The sequence below is a fragment of the Plectropomus leopardus genome, chromosome 4 (assembly GCF_026936395.1).
Source record: "Plectropomus leopardus strain MGB_pleo_1.0 chromosome 4, ASM2693639v1, whole genome shotgun sequence".
In the NCBI taxonomy this organism is placed as follows: domain Eukaryota; kingdom Metazoa; phylum Chordata; class Actinopteri; order Perciformes; family Serranidae; genus Plectropomus; species Plectropomus leopardus.
In genome coordinates this window covers 17576230-17597384 of record NC_142179.1, presented here as the reverse complement: position 1 = coordinate 17597384, position 21155 = coordinate 17576230, and the positions used below count along the sequence as shown (strand labels likewise).

The window sequence follows — 21155 nt, the reverse complement described above, 5'->3', positions numbered from 1 at the left end:
TCCCTCATGTGGTGTGAAAGCGAGATTGCACTTTGTTTGGTGTCACTATGGTGATGTTTGTATGATTTCTGAGATACAAGGAGTGTTCAAATCTTCACCAGACCAGCCTCTGTTCTTTCTTAAATGAGAATATATGTGAGTTCAACACTTCGGTTCAAGTCAGCTCTACTCTAACTGAAATTGCAATTGAAAAACAGATGAGGGGAAATCTTTTAGGTAAGACTGACATTTGATTCTTCTAAGCTGGATCATAATAGAGTGTTTTGCTTGTTATATGGTTTCGGTAGTCAAAATTACCTCTTGATCGTGGGCTACATTCACATTATAGGGTTTAACCCTCAGGTCCTCCTTTAAAAAAATCACTTTTGTCCTCTTAAGACCCTTTTAGGTCACTGTATCATATTTAAAGCTTCATTCCGATTATTTCCCCATTACAGTATTTCTGCCTTGACTGTTTACGTTCATCTTTGAATTGATCCATATCTGACATCAGTGTCTGCCCTGAACCATTTTGCATCCAACCAACAATGTCGCACACATGTTGGAACAAGAAAAAAACATCACATTTGGAGAAAAAGGACAGACTGGTGCAAGCTTCTGAATTATCGCTATAGAAAGAAGGGCAAACATCATTCTGCATAATATAAAGTAGTATGATGTGGGGAAAAAAAACATGAATTAATGGGAAAAATACATGAATTGCGATATGTCCGCTCTCACAGCAGCCACATGTCCAGTGACTGGAAAACAGATTTGTCACATGAGAGCAATATATACTATATATATGTATATATATATATATATATATATATATATATATATATATATATATATATATATATATGTATATATATATATATATGATTTGGTTTACATTTGATTCTAATGTGAATATAGCCACAGAGACAATAATAGGTGTATTGGATGATGATTATTCTTGTGTTGTGCATCAAATGTTGATTATTTGCTTCTTTTTCAACAGGACAGTGTCATCAGTGTAAGACATAGTGTGTACAGACAGTTTCCCAGAAGGACGAACGACCGACTTTACAAAACAACAAATGATCTCACAGCCACGAGAGAATGCCTGAAGGTTACGTGACGTTGTGAGGGGGAAAAAAGTGACCCTACTGCACCAAATGCATTTAAAAAAGACAAAAAAAACCCATGACTTTTCAAGCAGCAAATCCAACTATGGAGCCACATCCTGTCACAAGAGTCAGACGTACTTCGTGTGAACTCCTGGAGGACTGTGGGAATCATAGGCAGATCATCAACCTTCATCTTCTCAGTGACTCACTCTTCAGTGAGCAGCAGAAGCTGAGACACGTGTTAGGATGGGCTCACAGTTTCCTCAGCAGCGGGTCAGAGGTTCACCACGAGTTCTGCAGAGCTGACAGCTTGATATTGGCCGATGAAGAGCGGAGGGAAACACAGAACGAAGTGCCTCTGTACAAGCATTCATCTTCAACTGAATACCATTTTCTCATCTCCTCTACTGCAGGTGATAATAAGACATTTGGACCTTTTCCAGATGATGCCAGCACCCCTTTCTCCTTTACACCGAGGACAGATGAGGAGTACAGAAAAACTCCTGAAAATATGAAAAGTATGAAGCTACAGGATGCCACCAATAAACAAACTCCTAGCCCAGACAGCAGCTGCAGAGAAAGCGGTCTGTTCATGTCTAATCAAAGACAACACTCAGACCTATTAGACGGAAATCAGACACCTGCATCAAATGGTGCAACATGCTCGATCAATGAATCCACATCCTGCTGGAGCAGTGTGGAGAACATGATGTTTGGCACCGCAAAGAACGTGAAAGTGAGTTATGAAACGGCTTTGGTTCAGTCAGAGAGAGACATGTCAGGACATCAGATGAAACTGAACAAAGTGAACTTTGAGAGGAAGAGGAGAACAAATAAGGAAGTGGTAGAGGAAGAAACAGAGGGTGCTAGGATGGGCCAAAGTAAGGAGACAGTCGATGAAGAACAAGAATCTAGCTCAGCTTTTGCAAAGTATAAGATAGGCAACAGTAAGCATGAGAAGACACAGGAACCGATGCAGAAGACTTCAAACCCCAGTCTTGGCTGCCATTCAGAAATACCACCAACTTTGAGTGTTTATGAGCAGTACCAGCTTTGTGTGGATCACCTGAGAGTAAGACAAAGCCGACGTATCGAATCTGCAATTGAAAGGAAGACATCTGGAGAAATTGCCCCACAAAAACTTGAGACTGAAAAAGGTCGCAGCAACAGGGTTACCGCTGCAGAAATCACAAAGGAGACGAGTTCAGGAGTCATGAATAAAAACCAGGACAGATCTCAATTCAATAGAAGTAGGGCAGCTCTGACTGTCAAGGAAACACCTGACGCCATTTCTTCCAGGAGTAGACCAGTTTGTCAGAGAAACACCGTTAACAGCAACACACATTTGGGCCTTGATAGCAACAAAGGTGGTGAATTGATAAAAGGAACAGCAGGAGGTCTAACTTCAGCTGATAATGTTATTAACACACTTATGGAGCACCCGAGGTCTGCACCACGTGATAATGTTCCTGCTGTGGAGGAGAGTGCTGCATGCAACACCAACCCAGGTGTTAAAAAAGGTATTTTACTGTTGGAAATGTGGTCTTTTCATAAAACAAAAAGAGGCAAACACTTTGGAATTGGTGCTACATGACCAAAAAAAAAAAAAAAAAAGAAGGGAAAAAAGGGCTTTGGCATTTGCGTTTGATCAAGAGGTAGAAAACCTACAATTACTAGAATGCACTGCTTCACACTCGGACCAATAAACGCTCCTGCTGGTGAGTGATGGTAATGCGAGTCTGGCTGCTTGTCAACGGGAAGACAGTCAGCTATTAACAAACAATCTCAAATTACAACTAAATAGTGCACTAAAATATGTTTCTGAAGACGACTTACACAAAAAGTAGGCAACACAATAAAGTGTGACTTGACTCATGACACTCCGCTGAGCTACAAATATTTTTCTTTTATACATGACCCTGCCTCCAGCATTAAAAAAATAGAAATAAACAAATAAAAAACATACCTCACAGTTTCTGGCTATGATAGATTATGTGATTTTGGGCATTCTTAAAGAAAAAAAGCCTTTTTGGGGGTTTTGGGTTTGCATGGGTATTAAATACAAAAATCACCATCCAAAGTCGAATGTCCCTTTCCTTAGTCAAATTTAAAACATAGCCTAACTCCTTCCCCAGTGCTTAAAAATTATTTGAAGGGCCTCCCCCATGTTGTGCCACCCCTCTCCTCTCATAGGTAATGAACAGTCCCTTTGATCTCAGTATATTCAGCCTTCGTTTTTAAAACATAGGAAACAGTATGGCACCCACTTCCTGTTCACAAATTCTCATAAGCTATTACAGCCAAACAGTGCGCTAAAATATGTTTCTGACGACATTATAGGCTACAGTAAAAGAAACCTGTTTTATATGTGATCAGCATTGCCTGGTTTTACTGTTTGATCTGAGTTTGGTCTGCATTTGAAGGAAGGAAGGAAGGGAGGAAGGGGCGGATTTATCTCTTGATAGGCTCTACTCTTTGTGTGTGTTTTGGCGGGAATACTAAAATGCGGAAGTTAAATTCGTAGTTTTTAGCAGCAGCCGTGTGACAGGTGAGCAGGGAGAGGTGGGCGGTGGCACGATGGAGGTAAGTTTACCGCAGTTAAGTTACTTACGTCCCACATTGTTAAGATACGAAGCTGGTTTTAAATCAGCAAAGCATCCATTCAAATACCAACACACGAAGGCAGATATTTATTATGACATAGTTAAATGTTGAAACGTTACCGGAGCCTCTCATGAACCGATCGGCCCCTGCTCTCTAACCTGCAACTTACAAAATAAACCTGATTTACAGGACAGGAAACAAAGACAAAACACGGCCTACTCTCCACAGATAAATGCACACATTTATCGGACTTAAAAATATCGTGTTATAGTTTTCTTAACCTCCTCATCCCTCTAAATATATTTGATGAACTTTTCACAAATCATTGACTTGTGACGAGGATGCAAGAAGATTTGGTAATATTTTATTTGGATAATCCACCTATAGATAGTTTATAGGGTTGAGGTTTAACAGTAAAACGGTTTCGCTTTGTGTCAAATGTTTTTATATTTGTGACAATGGCTCTCATGACAGTTCAGTACATGTAATTCAAGTTCAACTAAATTATTCTGAGAATATGCTCATGAATTGTTATTGTCGCTTATAGTCTATAAATACACCGTTAAACATCTGCAGAACAAAGGGAAACAGTTCAGTATTTGAATCCCAAATAACAAGCTGTGTAAATGTTGCAAAAAGCCTTTTCTGCTGTAAACTATATCTTTGTGGACTACAAAACAAGTGAAAAACGAGTTTTGGATTAGTTTAGGCAAAGCAAGGCAAGTGTTTTTATATAGCACCTTCTTACACATAACTTATTTTTTTCATCTTTTAAATCACTTCTTAAAGATCATTTTTAGAGGCTTTCTTTTATGTGATGTCTATTTTAATTAATCTATTTTAGTTTGTCTTTTAATTTATACTCTTTTTTTAATCTGTCTCAATCGTGTTTAATTCTGTTATAAGTGATATTAATTCTGTGTTTCCTGCTAATATTCTTTGAATTATATTTACTGTTATTGAGATGGATTGTTGTTGTTATTTTTGTTTTGTAATTGTTTTTGTCTTGTTTAAGTGAACTTTAAATTAACCTTAGTTCAGCATTGTCGTTTGGCTCTTATAGTACAATCTTAAACTAAGTTTTAAACTTGGCTGCAGTTGGGGGTTACTGTTATGGTTTCTGTCATTTAATTTTAGTTAACTCTTTACAGAAAGCCCAAATAAGTGATGCAATTAGTTGTGATGATAATAATTTGTATTTGTGTGTGATTGTACATAAATATACTTTGTGTGTTGGTTTGTCTGTGTCTTTCTTCAGGCTTGTTTCCAAAGAGAATCGAACGTAATCCAGACGTAAGTGGTCGCCAGAGTGGTGTCACAGGTCAAAAGAAAAACGCAGGGGAACGAGGAGCTCCATTAAAACTCAGTGAAAAGTCGAGTGTCTCCCTGTCCTCTTCAACCAAAAAAGACATATTGCAAAGGTAACAGATAAAGTACATGAACATCCACTTGAATTTGTTACTGTACCTTCATACAATAAATAATACAGGAAGAGTCAGCTAAATTCAGCTCATTAAACAACTTCTCATCCATAAGCACCCATTCAGCATTTTTATTTTTGAGTTGTATTGCAAACATGGAGCTACAAATTGATTTTTGAAAAAGCAACATAACAGCACATGAAAAATACCAAAGTTAATATTTATTATCTAAATATCAACTTATGTCTGAAATACATGTATGGCTCTTTCACATTAGCTCTACAGATGGCACGGGGGGAAATGTTTTCTAGGTGTATTGCACTGTATCTCGTGCTGTGTCTCCTGCAGACCCCAGTCATCAGGGGGAAGTAAACACAGAAAAAGACACACACCAGAGGACAAAGTGAAACCTTCCCTCTGCAGACATACACACAAATGTCTGCCACTTCCAGAAACACACACACCTCTTCATCATGTGCCTGGACCAACATCATCAGCCTCAGGTGAGTTCAGCCAAAATGACACGCATGAAACGCATCATAAAATGCCACAAAAAACTGATAAAAAAGCATCAACAAGTCATAAAAAAAAAACATTTAACAGATTTTGATTTGTGGTGCCAACACAGATTTGCTTCTGTTCCTTTTGAGGAATCTTTGTTTGAAATTAATTTCACACTTTATCGGCTCCAGCAGCAAGTCATAAGATAAAGGGGAGTTCACTGCAGTTAAAAAAGACTTCTTCGTGTTTTATGATTTGTGTTTTCATGAGGACTCATGAAAACACAAATCAATTCCTTGTGAGGTTAACGAAGACTCTGAGTGTTCAGTTAATGCGAGAAAAGGCTTAAGGTTGTTTTCAAGATTAGAAAGCTTATATAATGTGACTTGCAAAGTTTAGGGCTGATTTTAAACAGTAGGCAGTCTGTTTAGCCTTTTGTAACCTATGAAATGACAATTTGTTTACAAGTTGGTAAATGTCAGTGTTAACGCCAGCTTTGTGTTTCACAGTACAGTCAGAACATTTAGTTTAAAGTTAAAAAACATGATGTGCTGTACCTCTCTGAACTAAACAGTGTAATTTTATGTCAAGTGAAGTCTTGTAAATATAAATGTTTATTGAGAACCATCCAGTGATGTTTAATTTCTTTCCATTTTAACAAAAAAAATAAGTTCTAAGAATTATAGTGTTTATAGCCTAACAGAGCAGCAACGTCTAACCCTTTCTTTGCCTTGACAGGTGCATGTCGATGTCAACGAACTGACATACACTCCGTAAGAAATCTTTATTTCTGCACTTGTATATGTTATGCAACATTATAACATTTATCAGATGCTTAAAAGCCTTAATTACAGTATTTCAAAGGAATGTGTGTTAACTGTTCAGGATTTTCTTTTATTTTTTAAAGGGAGCCAAATTATCCGCAGAGGTCTTCTCCTCTCCAAAACAAATGTACAAAGTGATTTAAGCTATTAACAACACGGAAAAAGCAGTTTTATGTTACAAATCAGTGTTTTTCCATCTATGCTTGTCGTGGTGGGGGCTGCTAATAAAGTTAGCCAACGCAAACCTGGAAGCGCAGATGCCCCAATCTAATGCCAGTGCTACTGTTAAAAACATTGTGGTGCAGGATGGCGGACTCAGTGGACAAAGACCTGCAAAAAACACAAAAAAATCTTATTTTCTGGTGATTGTACACTAAAGAAAACATAATTATAGAATATATATATTCTATTTCTGCCAGTATATCCTCCAAATTCCTGCATACTGGAAGTCTAAAAGAATGCTTTAAATTTCTTTCATACTGTTTTTTGTATAATGTGTTGTCATTATGGTTGTCAGCCAGCAGGTGTCCCTGTGTGTGAGCGCTGGTTGTGTCTTCCTGATGAAGTGTGGCTGTCCATCCTGTCTCTGCTGCCTCACAGTGATCTGTGCAGAGTGCTGCTGGTCTGCCGCCGCCTGCACACGCTGGCCACCGATCACACTCTCTGTGAGTCCACTCCAGGGAGTCTGTCTCTTAAAATGTCTTAAATTTCATTTTTACAAATATTAGGCCTTAAAAGTTGTTATATAGTCTTAAATTTGAATTTATCAGGTCTCAAACATTTTATTTATTCAACTTTTAATTTTTTTGGGTCAAATGAGTGGAGCTCTTCTGCTTAATATATCTACATTTCTGAAATTACAAATCTTCAAACATTCTGTGCCACTGAACCTCATACTGTCATTTTACTGTATATTTGTACTAGCTTGCAGTTTGCAAAATGTGGATTTACTTAACTCAATTAACTTAACATTTTCTGGAAAAAGGTCTTAAAAAGCATTAAATTTAAGTCTCTGATACTTGTGGACACCCTGGTCCACCTGCTGCTATCTAACAATTTGGGGACAAAGTAATGTGATTTGGCTTGTAGATGGTTTTACATAGTAGAATTTTGCAGTTTGACTTTTTCAAGCTTTAACATTAGAGTTATGACATAATTAAGTGGGATGTCCTGACCTTTCCGAGAAGGCTTCACAAAGTGTGTCACAGCACATGCTGTGTTCTCATGATGTAAGTACTCTCAGTGCAGCGGTGTACTGTACCACTCCCTGGACAAACACACTGAAAGATAACCAGACCTGCACCATCACATGCTCTCCTCGCTGTACACAAACTGTAGGTCAGAGCCAAAGTTTTTAATCACTGAAACAGGTTCACAGACTGAACACTAAACCTCTTTCTGTCTGAAGGGAAAAATCTGAGGATTGAAAACGCCACCCTGACTGAGCGGTGGTTTCTTTGTGTGGGCAGACATCGTCCTCGCAGTCTGAGTCTGAACAGCTGCAGCGGCCCGTCTCTCCCCTCCTGCGGGCTGGAGATGTTTTTCACTCTGTGTAGAAACTCTCTGGAGGTAAATCAGTGAATCAGAGCTCATCCATTCAAGACAAGAGACTTCTTCATTGTGAGAGCTAAAGAAACACAGTGATGTACTTCGATGTTTGCCATCACATGATTTTTACAGAGTGGCCCTCAAATTGTAGGATTAGATCCTCTTAATCAGTAAACCACTGTGCTGTCTCTGTGTTATGTAAATAATTAAGTACATAACTTGTTAGGCAAAGAACTTAAAATACTTTTAGAGAATCTACTGTCATTTGCTGGTGAGATGCTTTTCCTATTTTTCTATTGACACTTTAAATTTATTGACCCCACATCCTGATTCCATGTGCCTGCTGTCAGTGTCAACAAAACATCGGACCGTACGACACATAAAGTACTACTGGAGTAAACAGTACATATCTTCTGCTGAATTGTACCCTGTTTGTGTAATTACTGGGTGGAAAGACCAAATAATATCCTGTTCTTTGTTAATTATAGGAACTCGAGGTCATAAGTTGCGCTGGTCCTGGTCTCCATGGTGACCAGATGTTGCCTCTAATTGGTCAGCTGTGTCATCATGTGACCAGCGTGGATGTGAGCTGGAGTGGAGCGACAGACACGGGGGTGAAAGCTCTGAGTGACTGCTGGTCGGGGTCAGTTTTTATGAACACACATTCATACATGTTATTCAGTGTTGTGGTAGAAATTACAAATTGTTTAATTGTCATACAATATGCACCCTATTCAAAGGTGACCTGCTGGCTGACCCAGTATATATATATATATATATATATATATATATATATATATATATATATGGGGTGAGGTCATGCTGTGCTGTTTTATGTCCATATTTGTTGATTTATAGGTTTTATAAACTGAAGGCTTAAATGCTTTTTGGGCAGATGATTCTGTTGCTGTATGTCTCGTCTAAACCAACCCCTTAAAAAATTGATTATTTAAAACATGCACTGCTTTCAGTCATCAGATCGCTCTTTTTTTTATAAATCAGCGTCTGTCATCAAAATCTCACTGGTCGCATTAAAAAGTCACTTACACGCCCTCATGCTGCCTTCGCAGCATTTTGCTGTCAATGTTATATTTAAAAACACCCGTCACGAGATTGTTTTTCCTGTAGGTTGCAACTAAAATCTGTTGTCCTGAACGGCTGTCATGTCACTGATGACCCGCTGATAAAACTCGTCATTAGACACAAAGAAAGGTCAGTATGAATGTGTCCATATTTATTTATTTATGTACTGCAAAAATATAAGGTTATTATAGCCTGCATGTTGGTATATGTACATGTCAAGAAGCACCAGACAAACGTGCATGTGTGTATATCGATGTGTTTTACTTTGTTTGACTTTGCTTACATAAATGTATTTATGCATGTGGATGCCTGTGGGTTACTTTTGTCGCTTTAAGACCAAGTCATTTAATGTGACTGATACGATTTAATTATGTTGCACCCAGTCGTCAGGTGTCTTTGTTTGGCCAGGTTGAAATCTCATTCATATTTCATACCTAGAAAATTAAAATTTGCTACCTGACTCCTACCTTTTGGCAATAATTATAACCACGTCCAGTATTGTAATTTCTCTGTCCATGGTACATTATTAATACATACATTTCTTAACATTAAGAACACAATGTTTTTTTAGTGGATAATTCATTCAGATATAATCAGGATGTGCACACATTTCTGTTTCTGTTTGTGTGTTTTCATTTTAGTCTGTGCAGATTGGAGGTGTTTGGCTGTCAGTTCCTCACTCCATCTTGTCTGCAGACAGTATATGAGGTACTTTATTTTAAAAAGTTAACACTTAAATTGTGTTTATTTCTTAAATTATCTTGTGTTAGGGCCCAGTCCACACAGAGAAGTGTATTTTTGAAAATAGAGTTTCTCTCCTGCTTTGTTTTCCAAAAAATCCTTTCCACACAGGCACTGCTATATAAAAAAAATAACCTCCAAATAACAACCAAAAACACAGTTGAAACACTGTCAAAAGCAAACCAAACCCACAACTGGTGATAGAAATGTAACCCTACAGCCATGCAATTCAGAAGAATAAGAAGAAGAATATAATCGGTCCGAAGCCTGAAATCGCTATTGTGGTCATGTCCACCATTCTACAAAAAAAATGTAGCCTCCATTGTGATGCCTCACAAAGGAGAAAACAGTACACACTCTGACGTCAAAAGCCAAAAATCACAATTTTCCTGTCTGAAAATTGAGTTCTAAAAATCTTTACCCATCACAAAAAAATGTTTGACCTTAAATGTAGTTTGCATGAAGACAAAAGACCAAAATGCACAGAAAAAGCTGCATTATACCCGTATATGTGTGGCCTAAATCACTTTAAAAAAGCATGCTGTTCTGTTTTTTTAGCATATGAAGTCTAAGGTATGGCACAAACATGCTTTAGAAAAACCCTCAAAGCTTTGGTGCTTCCTGTCCTTATATTTCCCTTGAATACAGAACAGTTTAACACCACATTTTCCACTACATGTACAGCAAAGACAGTTTTTCAGTTTCTGTGTTTCAGACGTGTCCCGGCCTCCAGCATCTAAACATCGGACAGCTGCCAAAAGTCGACGCAGACATTCTCACAGCGATGACGTCGCGGCTCAAATGTCTCAGTTCACTAAATCTCACTGGACTACAGGCGGTGAGGTTTATATTTTATGACTTTAACTTTGTATTATTAATATATTCTATTTCTGAATTTTAGCTGTAGATTCAAATCTACTCTGTGCATCTGTTCTCACTGTGACAGGTTACTGATGCCACGTTGGACACTTTGCTTCAGAACTGTGTCAAACTTCAGAGTCTAACCCTCAGTTGCTGTCCTGGAGTCTCTGACCTGACACTACACAGCATCAGCAAACACACACCTTGTATAAGGTACACAAACACACACAAACTTGAGCTTCCATACTTGTGCGGTGTGACAAATGTTTATTCCTTTGAGAAAAACCCAAAGTTTAACATAGTGTCGTCTAACCTTAAGTTAGACTCATGTATGTCCAGTTTGACAGTTAGCTGTTGTGTGTCTGTGTGTCTGTGTGTGTGTGTGTGTGTGTGTGTGTGTGTGTCCGTCTGTGTTTCAGATCTCTGGATGTGAGCGGCTGTAAGGCTGTAACAGATGCAGGAGTTCAGGCTCTGGCTCTGGGATGCAGAAGACTTCAGAAGTTGGATCTCAGCTCGACTGGCACAGGAAACAAAGGGTACGACACACATCACACAACAAACTGAGCTCTGTGTGTGTTTCTGTTTTTGTGACTGTACTGCTGTTTTTGTGTTTTTGACTGCCTAATCTTGGTGTAGCCTTATCACTAAATCCCCAGATATCTGCAATGAATCTGATGAGTAAAATGTTTAAGTGTGTGTGTCTCAGGGTTAATGTGCTGGCAAATTACTGCAGCGAACACCTCCATACTGTCAAACTCAGTTTCTGCCACATCACCTCGGAGAATATACTGAAGCTCTGCAGACACTGCAAAAGGTAAACACACATTACATACACAAATGTATTTTAGGATAGCTTGATTTAGATGTAAATAAACAGATATGTGAGTGTAGGTGCATTTCCAGCAACCTCTTTTTATGCCCGAATTCAATGTAAACACCAAAAACCTCAGAAAAAAAAAATCTAAAAGTAACACAAAAAAAGGTTAAAATCTTGAAGGAGGTGGAAAAGTTGGCATATCCATAAAGGGTGAATGTGACTATGTGCGATGGAAACAGATTCAGATGATAAATGATGATGTTCAATAATAGCACAGGCTACCGCAACTCTTTGTCATCTCTGGATGACTTTTTAACACGTTTTATGCACACAGTGCTTTTACCAAAGCTCTTCCAAAGGCGCAGAGTTGTAATATAAGTTCTTCAAAACTCTCCATTTCTATTGTCCAGAGTGCTCTCTGTTATTAAACATCCATTGTTTTCCTTTGTTGGTTTTCAACTGGCACTAATTATGTCATCTCGTTATGCCCTCTTCTTTTATATAATGTGATAAAGTGACACCTGTCTGAAGAACTGGGCCACCTACTTATTATGATGAACTAGATCCCGATATTCACATACTGGTGATAAAAGCACATGAATTTGCATTTTCTTTCCCAATTTTCTGTAAATTCAGTAAAAATGACCAAACACGCAACAAGCAGGCGCTTCCCTGTTGTTATTATTAGCACAGTTCACTGATAATCAAAAGAAAGCCGTGAACACAATGACCAACTGTTTGGTGGGAAACAGAAACAGATCAGCTGCTTGTCGTGTAACTGTGGGAGTGATATGCCAGAACATCCTAAACCAAACATCTTACTGCGTGATAACTTAGCTCTTTAGTTAGAACCATTAAATAACTCACTGTTACATTTTGCACGATTACATTTATTTCTATATTTCTCTCTGTATAGGTTGAAGATGCTCCATCTGTACGGCTGTGTCCGTCTTCCCGCTGAGAGAGAGATCAGAGAAGTTAACGAAACTGTTAAAGTTTACGCTTTGCCCTGAGACAGACAGAAACATCTGCACACAACTGGACAGATACACACAATGTGTCAAAGAGCGAAATTTAATAGTAGATAAGTAGATACGAATAGTAGATAATCCTAAAAATAATGCAGATAAAGAAGCAATTTCATAACAATTCTTGCTTTTATTATTTTTATTCCTAAATTTGCTAAATTAGGCTGGCTGGGTCCCAAAGAGGATAATGACTTATGTTCAGAGATTAATAAAATGTATTAAAATTGATCTGTGTTTGTTTGACGGTGGGTATTTGAAGATAGATTTCAGATCTCCCATCCTGAGGCTCCATTGGCTAGTGTTTAATCTTAATATAACCCTACTATGTTAAAGTCTTAGTAAGTGTTACTTCAGTTCTTTGAGTTTTAATCAGGCTCATTTACTTGCAATCGTTGCTCACTATATACCCTTATATATATATATATATATATATATATATATATATATATATATATATATATATACACACATACACATACAAGTGACATATTTGGATGAGAGGTGCTGAGGAGGTGCAAGGGATGGATCTAACTGAGAAGCCGAGGACTCCATCGGCAGACAGCGTGCCACTCAAAACGGCTGCCCGTAATTATATGTAACTTTAAGTTGTCGTAAATGGGGAAGTTAGTTGTAAAAACGAAAACAGGTTTTTGTTCCAGGTTGTTAACATGTTTCTATCCATTGTGGGGCATTTTTAACATGGGTGTCTATGAGGATTAACTCGCTTTTGGAGCCAGCCTCGAGTGGCTGTTCAGAGAACTGCAGTTTTTGTTGGTACTCTGCGTTGGCTTCTTCTTCTTTTTTTTTTTTAGCCCTGTAGGTTGCCTCTCGATGCAAGCATGACTCACAGTATCTTCCCATCCATGCATGCACCTTTCAGTGTTGGGCTGAAACGATGAGCTCGTCCACTAACACTTTAAGTTAGAAGAATTGCAGAATGCATATAGTAAACAGCAAACTGCTATACGCAGAAGAAAAGTACCAGATGTGGTATTTGTATATGATATTGAGGATTCACTTGTTAACCTGTTTGCAGGGAAAACAGGATTTCTCCTGCAGACCTCGGCCACACTGACTGTTATTTCCTTCTGTCTGACTCGCCCTGAGGAATTCTTCCACGTCATGCCAGTCATGGCTTTAACAGCATTTGCAACACCATCTTTTTGGGCCCAAGAAATGTGGTTTTGTCAGGAGAATCCACGTGTCAGACTAAAAAAAGATAGAGGAGGAGGGGAGATATATAAAAGTGGTAGCTAAAGGATTGAGACTAATCCTGCAGTCTTTGAGGTGTGGGATTTCTTTCAAACATGGATCAAATTGTTTTACTTGCTCCCACTAAAAGCTGGCGTCAAACCATCTCTGATTCTCACCAAAAGGAAAAGCGCTGTTAAATTTAACTAATTGGCTTGCTTCCTATCTGGATATTTTGTATAGCACTATTCCTATTGTTCTAAAACCAAATTCACAAATATATATTTAAAGCAAAATGGCACCAAAAAGGGGCATGAGTAGGGAAGAGGTAAAGCGCCTGAGTGCGCTCTTTCGCACCTACGATGTGGATAACTCGGGGCGGATTGAAAAACATGAGTTTTCTACTATTTGTCAGGAGCTCCATGTCCCGTCCAAAGAAGCAGACAGCATATTTGACCGCCTGGACGTCGACAAAGACGGCACAGTGACCTTGGAGGAGTTCATCAGCGGCTTCAAAGAGCGACACCAGGAGAAAAAAATGGCATCAACAAGGGGCATGAGCCAGGAAGAAATAAAGCGCCTGAGTGCACTCTTTCATGCCTACGATGCGGATAACTCGGGGTGCATTGAAAAACAGGAGTTTTTTACTATTTGTAAGGAGCTTCGTGTCCCGTCCAAAGAAGCGGACAGCATCTTTGACCGCCTGGATGTGGACAAAGATGGCACGGTGACCTTAGACGAGTTCATCAGTGGTTTCAGAGAGCGACACCAGGAGAAAGAAGATGACAAAGAACAAGAAGACGAGAACTCCTCAGAAAGTGAGGAAGAGTTTTCGATGAACAGGGAACAGGTCATATCCAGGTGAGATATCAACATCACACATCTCTCTTTCTCTTTCCTTTTTTGCCATGATTGTATTTCATTTGTTATTTACGACATCTATTGCTCGTCTGTCCGTCCTGGAAGAGGGATCCCTCATTATCCTCTACCGCTCTTCCTGAGGTTTCTTCCTTTTTTTCCCCGTTACAGGGGTTCTTTTTCGGGAGTTTTTCCGTGGGTGATGTGAGGGTCTAAGGGCAGAGGGATGTCGTACACTGTAAAACAGCCCTCTGAGGCAAACCATGTTTTGTGATAATGGGCTCTATAAATAAAATTGACTTGACTTGACATGTTTGTTTTTAGACATTAATGCAAGTGTAGAAAATGTTAAAAATGCTCTTAAACTCCAAACTTACCAATATTACAGACTGATGTGAAAAATATGGATCTGACAGAGACTGAAGAATTAATTTAATCTCTTGTGGTTAATAATGTTACATTGTTAATAATATAAAGTGTCATTTGGGAAATCTCAGACCTTGATCTTATTGTACATTTGTTTAGGGAAAAGCAGAAAAGTCCTTTAAACCACTGCAACCAAACTTTAACCAATACTTAGTTAAACACCAAGTGAAACAACAGACATTGAACATACAAGTCTGTTTTATAAATTGGCCTAAATACCATTGAGCCAACGCCTAAATAGATAAGTGAAGTGTCACTTTCCGATAAAAATAGACTTATAAATCTATATTTTTTTAACCAATAATACAGCTGCCACGTTACGTAACTAAGAAGTCCTCCAGCTACTTCAACTAAAAACATCCCTTGTCCCCACTCTTTAATACGGCCCACAGGAGAGTTAACTAAATTAGCGCCCCTGACAGTTGGGTTAGGTTTAGGAATCATGGTTGGGCGTTGTCTCCTCAAACACATTTGGGACCACAACGACCTCCCCCAGTTTAAATCACTAATCAAAACTCACCTTTTATTCCCCTTTATGTGTGAATAATGTTGTGTGTTATATATTTTTAGTGTGTTCTTTTGTTTTAACTTATGTAACGTGTCTTTGAGCACCATAAAAAGTTCTCTTTCAATAAAATAATTATTATGAAATACTTACATAACTTTACGTACTTACGTGACGACATGACTTGATGTGATGTGACGTTAAGTATAAAACATCGTTAAGTACATACATAACCTAAAATGACTCGATATTAGCTTTGAGTTTCACACAGGACATGAACAGCAGTCTCTCAAGTCAAAATCTTGTGTTGTTTGGCCCTTCATCCACCCTGACTGCCTCACTCCGCAGACTCTGCTGCTCTTTATACTCCGTCACCTGACCTTGTCCTTTGCTCCTGTCATAATAACGTCGGCCCCTAGAGGTCGCCACATACAATAAACGTAAATGTGGTTTGTATTAAGCGGCTTGCATAAATGACCTATGGTGTTGTTTTAGGGGGAGGACAGTCCTTTGCATCATAGCCCATGATAATGTTCAGATTATAGTTAATTGCCACAATAATAACTTCTTGGTTGTGTTACTCTTTACAAACCTGGATTACAAGAAATTATGGCAACTCCCTCAAAGGCCCAACCACTTCCCTGTGTGTTTTTTACTTTGTGACAATTTAATTAAATGATAAAATATAAATGTTAAGTTTTACTTAATCTTGACGGGACTGAACAGGTGTCCATGAGGCATTTTTGCCCTTGAGCCTCCTGGTAGGTTAATCCGGCCCTGCTGTTTGTATTGATATTATTACCTTATGTCATATGAACAATGAGTGATAACAGACACTTAAAGTAAGAGGTAAGACCTGTTAAAAACAATGTTGTCTGAGTGTGTGGTGTGACAGATTAAAAGGAACAGTGTGTAAAATTTAGGGTGGATTTAGTGGCGTCTAGTGGTGAGGATTACAGATTGCAACCCGCTGAAACTTCTCCAGGTTAGAATTCAATCAATGTTCATTTTTCAGGGGTTTTTTACTGAGGTCTCCTCCTCTCCAAAACAAACACACCTGATGATTTAAACCAGTAAAAACACTGAATAAAGCAGTTTCACACTGAGAAAAATCAGTTTTCTGGCACTCCTAATGGGGCTGTTATTTTGGTGGCTAACACAATACAGCAAATGGCTCCATCTGGAGTTGGCGTGTGGTTTGTTTGTTCTGGGCTACTGTAGAAACATGGCGATCTCTGTGGATGAGACACACTTCCTGTGTAGATATAAACAGCTTATTTTCAGGTGGTTACACACTGAAGAAAACATACCTGTTATATTCCATTTCTGCAGATATATCCCCCTAAATCCTACACACTGGACCTTTAACCTTCTGAAACATGGTGTTTAGTAACTCTCTTAAAGTAAATGCCTTTTAGTTACAGGAAATTAATAATTTAGGACATTGCAGGAAGACATTCAAAAAAGGATCCCAGGTTATAAACCGAAATCAGGCATCCATATTGTTTTTTCTTTGTTCTTATGTTTGTGTTACTTTGTAATGCAGGGGACCTCTTGAGAAAGTGAATTTCATTTATACAAAAAACGTAGGTGGGAGGAGTGGTGAGTTCAGTACCTTGAGTGCCATGCGTGCCTCTCAGGTATAGAAATGCATTTTTCTCCTGTTTTGGAAGATTATGCAGGTTGAATAATCTCTGCTTCTGTTATTTCTAAAGTTTATTCAACAACATTAAAAGCTATTATGCTCTCTCCACAATGAAAGCACTTTCATTTGGCCTGAAGCCCAGACCTCCTCTGTTGTTTGAGGTAAGAGAGGAGTGACACGCACGCACACACGCACGCACACAGCACACATACAGGTACAGATGGCTGGCGCGTTACCTGAGCAGACAGCAGCTTTTCAGTCCGTGTAGCTGGTGATCAGTTGCATCAAACCGGGACATTATTTTGTGAAGACCACACAGGAGGAGAAGTTTGATTTATTGATTGTTTTTAATGGTTTAAAGTGGATTACTTCGATCTCACTTCTTTTTTTGTAAATGCGTAACAGCTGTCGAAATGTTTGGATAGGAGCGAGCAGGTCTACAAGTTGGGAGTTACGCTTTTTGCAGGTGTCCGGAGAATAAACCACCGGTAACTGTGTGGGGTTTCTGGGTTTTTCCGTCACCTTAATTGACCGAAACGCCTTCTTTGTTGCAGTCAGCCACATCCCTCCGTCAAGGGGATGAGCGCAGAGGAGCAGGAGCGGCTGCGCTCCCTTTTTAACGCCTACGACGTGGATAACTCCGGGCAGATCGAGAGACAAGAGTTTCTGACCATCTGTGCGGAGCTGCAGGTGTCCGCGGCCGAGGCCGACCGGATATTTAGCCGGCTGGACGTCGACAACGACGGAACCGTCACCCTGCTGGAGTTCATGAGCGGCTTCCACGACCGGTACGGAGAGGACATGGAGTCTGAAGGGGGCGACGTGTCCGCCGCCTGGGAGCACTTCGAGAGGAGGCTGGGGGAGCAAGCCAAGTTCATCCCCAGGTAAGAGCACACAGGTGCGGGAGGTGGTGCAAGTGCAGGTGCATGGGTGTCCTTAAAATATGGAAATTCTTCAGGTGATATGGACATGTTCAACAGTGACAGCAGTGTGCGCACAGGTGGTGGTGAGACATAATGATCCACAGAGGGAAATTCCCAAATTATACATCAAAAAGAAAAGACAGAAAAAAATCCATGAATGTATTAACTTGTAACTGAGTTTGTTTCAAACTGCTCCGATTCAAAACAACCAGTGCAGCCATGTTACTTGAATAACATTCACCTGAAAACCAGTGACTGTGTGTGTATGTGTGTGTGTCTCTCTCCCTCAAGGCATGTCACTATACTCCAAAGATAAATTAAAAAAAGCTCTAGCTGACTCGTATCTGTGAGAATTAGGGAGAAATGTGTCACCCAGCTTTTAACAATTAGATGTGTGGAGAGAAACCTGTAAAAGTACAAATGTGCTGAATGATTAGATAAAGATAATTGGAAATAAATTATTTATAGTCACCTTTCAAGCAGATATGCCAGATATTACCTACAGTTCCATTAATGCAGCGAATGTCTTGCTCCTGTCTGTTTTGTATTCATTATAAAGTGAATACATTTAGGTTTTTAGATGGTTAAGTAGTGCAAACAAGGAGTTTCGAGGAAACTATGATGGACATTTTCCACAATTTTCTGACATACGATCAAATTATTTATCAATAAGTAAAAATATTTTTTTCGACGCTCTAAAATATTCAAATAACTTTGTCCTGTCTTGATACTATACAGTAAAAAAATGGATCTTTAAAATTAATGTAGCCTGAAAAAATAAGGTAATAATAACAACTTGTGGTAAAGACACCTTTTCAACATCTTATCAACAGTTATCTGATGCACTGTGGATAATTGTCTGTTTCTATTGAATAGTATTTTCTAAACAGAATCTTTATTGATATAATTGTATACATAAATCTGTTAATTTAACATTGTTTATCATAGTTGTGACGAGATATAAGTCCCAAATTCTTCTTAAAATATTTTTTGGTGCCAGGAAAGGAGAGTGAAATAAAAAAATCAGTATAATTTTGAAACTTTAAATAAAAACATATACTGATATATATACATATATCAGATACATATACTTATACTGATAAAAACAGCATTTGTCATGTATATTATAACTGGAACTGAAGCTATAACTGAAATCAAGCTTCACCTTTTACAACAACTAAGACTTGAGCTAACTGAATGATAAATTATCACAACATCTTCTGGGCCAGCTGAGTGACATTTTGTCGTTCTAACTTATTTTTTAAAAGCAGCTTTTCCTCTCAGAAGTCAGTAAAAGTGTCCTTATTAAGACACCTTTACAGACACCTTAAAGTCGTCTTAATGATAGTTTGCTCAGAATAATCAAACTGAGAACACTAAATAATTTGAAATGAATGATGAATACTATATTTTGATTTTCAGCAGCTGCAGACATCACCACACCCCCCTCTTTGCTTTTAACTTTATGAGACTGGTTTGTCAGGAGCTTCACTACAGAAGGCAGAGCAGACATTTCTCATGTGTTTTTATAAAGTCTTACTGGAGGCTCTTCAAGGAAATTCACAGAGCAACGTCGTCAGTTAATGTTAAGCGCACTTTGTTAACATAATGCATTTTACAGCACTGCAGGGCCAGTATCACGTTATTAGAATTTTTCACTGGATAGCAGCTTTCATCGACACTATGCATCATTGATTTTTCTTTCAGAATGACCATCAGCATCACCGTGTTTCTCCATCCTTCAGATGTGTTGTATTTCTGCCCTTATTAAAGTCAAAAAATAATTTTATTTCTTGACCATTAAACTCACAGACTTTATTTCTAAACTGAAACATTGTTATGAAAATGGGACCCTCATTCTTTCTTCCACCTTTGTACAACTTAGGCCTAATGCTTATCGGTGTTTGCAAACATACTTTTTCCCACAAAACCTTGCACAGCATTGTCTACAGCATATAGGTTATAACATAATATTGGTCTGGCACAATCAGTGTTTAAGTGTTTCAGTGTTTCTCTATAAGATTTTCAAGTTTCTAGATTTTTGGATATTTAATTCCCAGTAATTCTTGAGTTGTGCATTTCTTGAAGTATCATCACTTTGAGTTTTCTCTGTTGAGATATTGTTGCTGGTGTTATAATAAATCTATGGTTGAGACTCAAGATTTCCCTCCCACGATGCCTCCTGAAAAGACCTATTTACAGGTAGAATTCAATTGCTAGTCATGTCTTTATAATCTTTATAACCTTTAGGCAGACTGATGAAGATTTAGGGCAAGTTTTTTTTTAAAATTCAAACTTTCCTTTCTGATTTTTATTTTTATCCAACTCACAATTACATTCTTTATTACTTACAAACTTTAAACAATCTGTTAACATTTGATCAAATGCAGCTGTACCTCAGACAGAGCCAGGTATCAAAATTCAGAACTTTTTTGGTTCTGTCCAAAATTTGTCCGTAGCATCAAATATCAAAAACTGTTGTTTATTACTAAAAAAAACCCCACCAAATAATTAACCGGATTCATAATATTAACTGCTTATTCTTTTACCAGATAGTTCCTGATTTAAATATATATTTTAAACATTTTTGTCTTTTTTAATTCTGCAAAGTTCTTGTATAGCTGGCATCTTGGATTCTTTTGTTGAAAAAGATGTTTCTGGTTGTAATTTCTGGTTTCGGCATTAGCAGCAAAACCAAGGTATCAAGAAGGCAATAGTATCAAAAATTGGTTCCCAGTCCTATCTTTGGCCAACCAGTGACTGTGTGTCTCTCTTATAGCTGCAACAAACTTTTCAATTAATAGCCAACTAATTTGATAATCGATTTGTTGGAGTGAGTAAGTCTGGAGGGAAAAAATAGAAAATTCTCTGATTCCAGCTTCTTAAATGTGAATATTTTCTAGTTTCTTTCCTCCATTATGAAGGTAAACTAAACTCTTTGGAATGTGGAAAAAACGAGACATTTAAGGACGTCATTTTGATCAACACTGATCAACATTTCTAACAATCTTTACCTGTTTTTAGGTATTTTTTTTCATTGTAATACATTACCTTCTGTGTGTGTGTGTGTGTGTGTGTGGGGCCCCAG

The 21155-nt window shown here is 38.3% G+C and overlaps 2 protein-coding genes across 6 annotated transcripts in view; both read left to right on the top strand.

Annotated features, from left to right (window-relative positions):
• The first annotated feature begins 62 nt into the window (after positions 1-62).
• Positions 63-12747, top strand: LOC121943932 (uncharacterized). Of its 2 annotated transcripts, none has more exons than XM_042487545.2 (15): positions 63-216; positions 983-2611; positions 4954-5116; positions 5465-5619; positions 6356-6390; positions 6959-7106; positions 7850-8010; positions 8478-8632; positions 9118-9201; positions 9714-9780; positions 10529-10648; positions 10760-10887; positions 11094-11210; positions 11381-11488; positions 12408-12747. In XM_042487545.2, the coding sequence occupies exons 2-15, from the start codon at positions 1168-1170 to the stop codon at positions 12502-12504; spliced, it is 2982 nt and encodes a 993-aa protein (XP_042343479.2). In that variant the 5' UTR covers positions 63-216; positions 983-1167; the 3' UTR covers positions 12505-12747. The 2 variants fall into 2 exon arrangements, with proteins under 2 accessions (XP_042343479.2, XP_042343478.2); XM_042487544.2 differs by having other exon boundaries at positions 64-216; positions 10529-10651.
• Positions 12748-13669: 922 nt separating this feature from the next.
• The window catches only part of rasef (RAS and EF-hand domain containing), a 42936-nt gene continuing 35450 nt past the window's right edge, over positions 13670-21155 (top strand). For 2 of the 4 annotated variants that reach the window (XM_042488813.2, XM_088076667.1), the window contains exons 1-2: positions 13670-14571; positions 17699-18028. In XM_042488813.2, the coding sequence (XP_042344747.2) occupies positions 14006-14571; positions 17699-18028 (896 nt within the window). In that variant the 5' untranslated portion in view covers positions 13670-14005. The remainder of the gene's footprint in view (positions 14572-17698; positions 18029-21155) is intronic. The other 2 variants (XM_042488812.2, XM_042488814.2) reach the window with 2 other exon arrangements.

Coding starts and splice junctions, on each gene's coding strand:
- LOC121943932 (XM_042487544.2), top strand. CDS start 1,168: ATGACTTTTCAAGCAGCAAATCCAACTATGGAGCCACATCCTGTCACA. Junction 7,107..7,849: donor GGCCACCGATCACACTCTCT/GTGAGTCCACTC, acceptor TTCTGTCTGAAG/GGAAAAATCTGAGGATTGAA. Junction 9,202..9,713: donor GTCATTAGACACAAAGAAAG/GTCAGTATGAAT, acceptor TTTTCATTTTAG/TCTGTGCAGATTGGAGGTGT.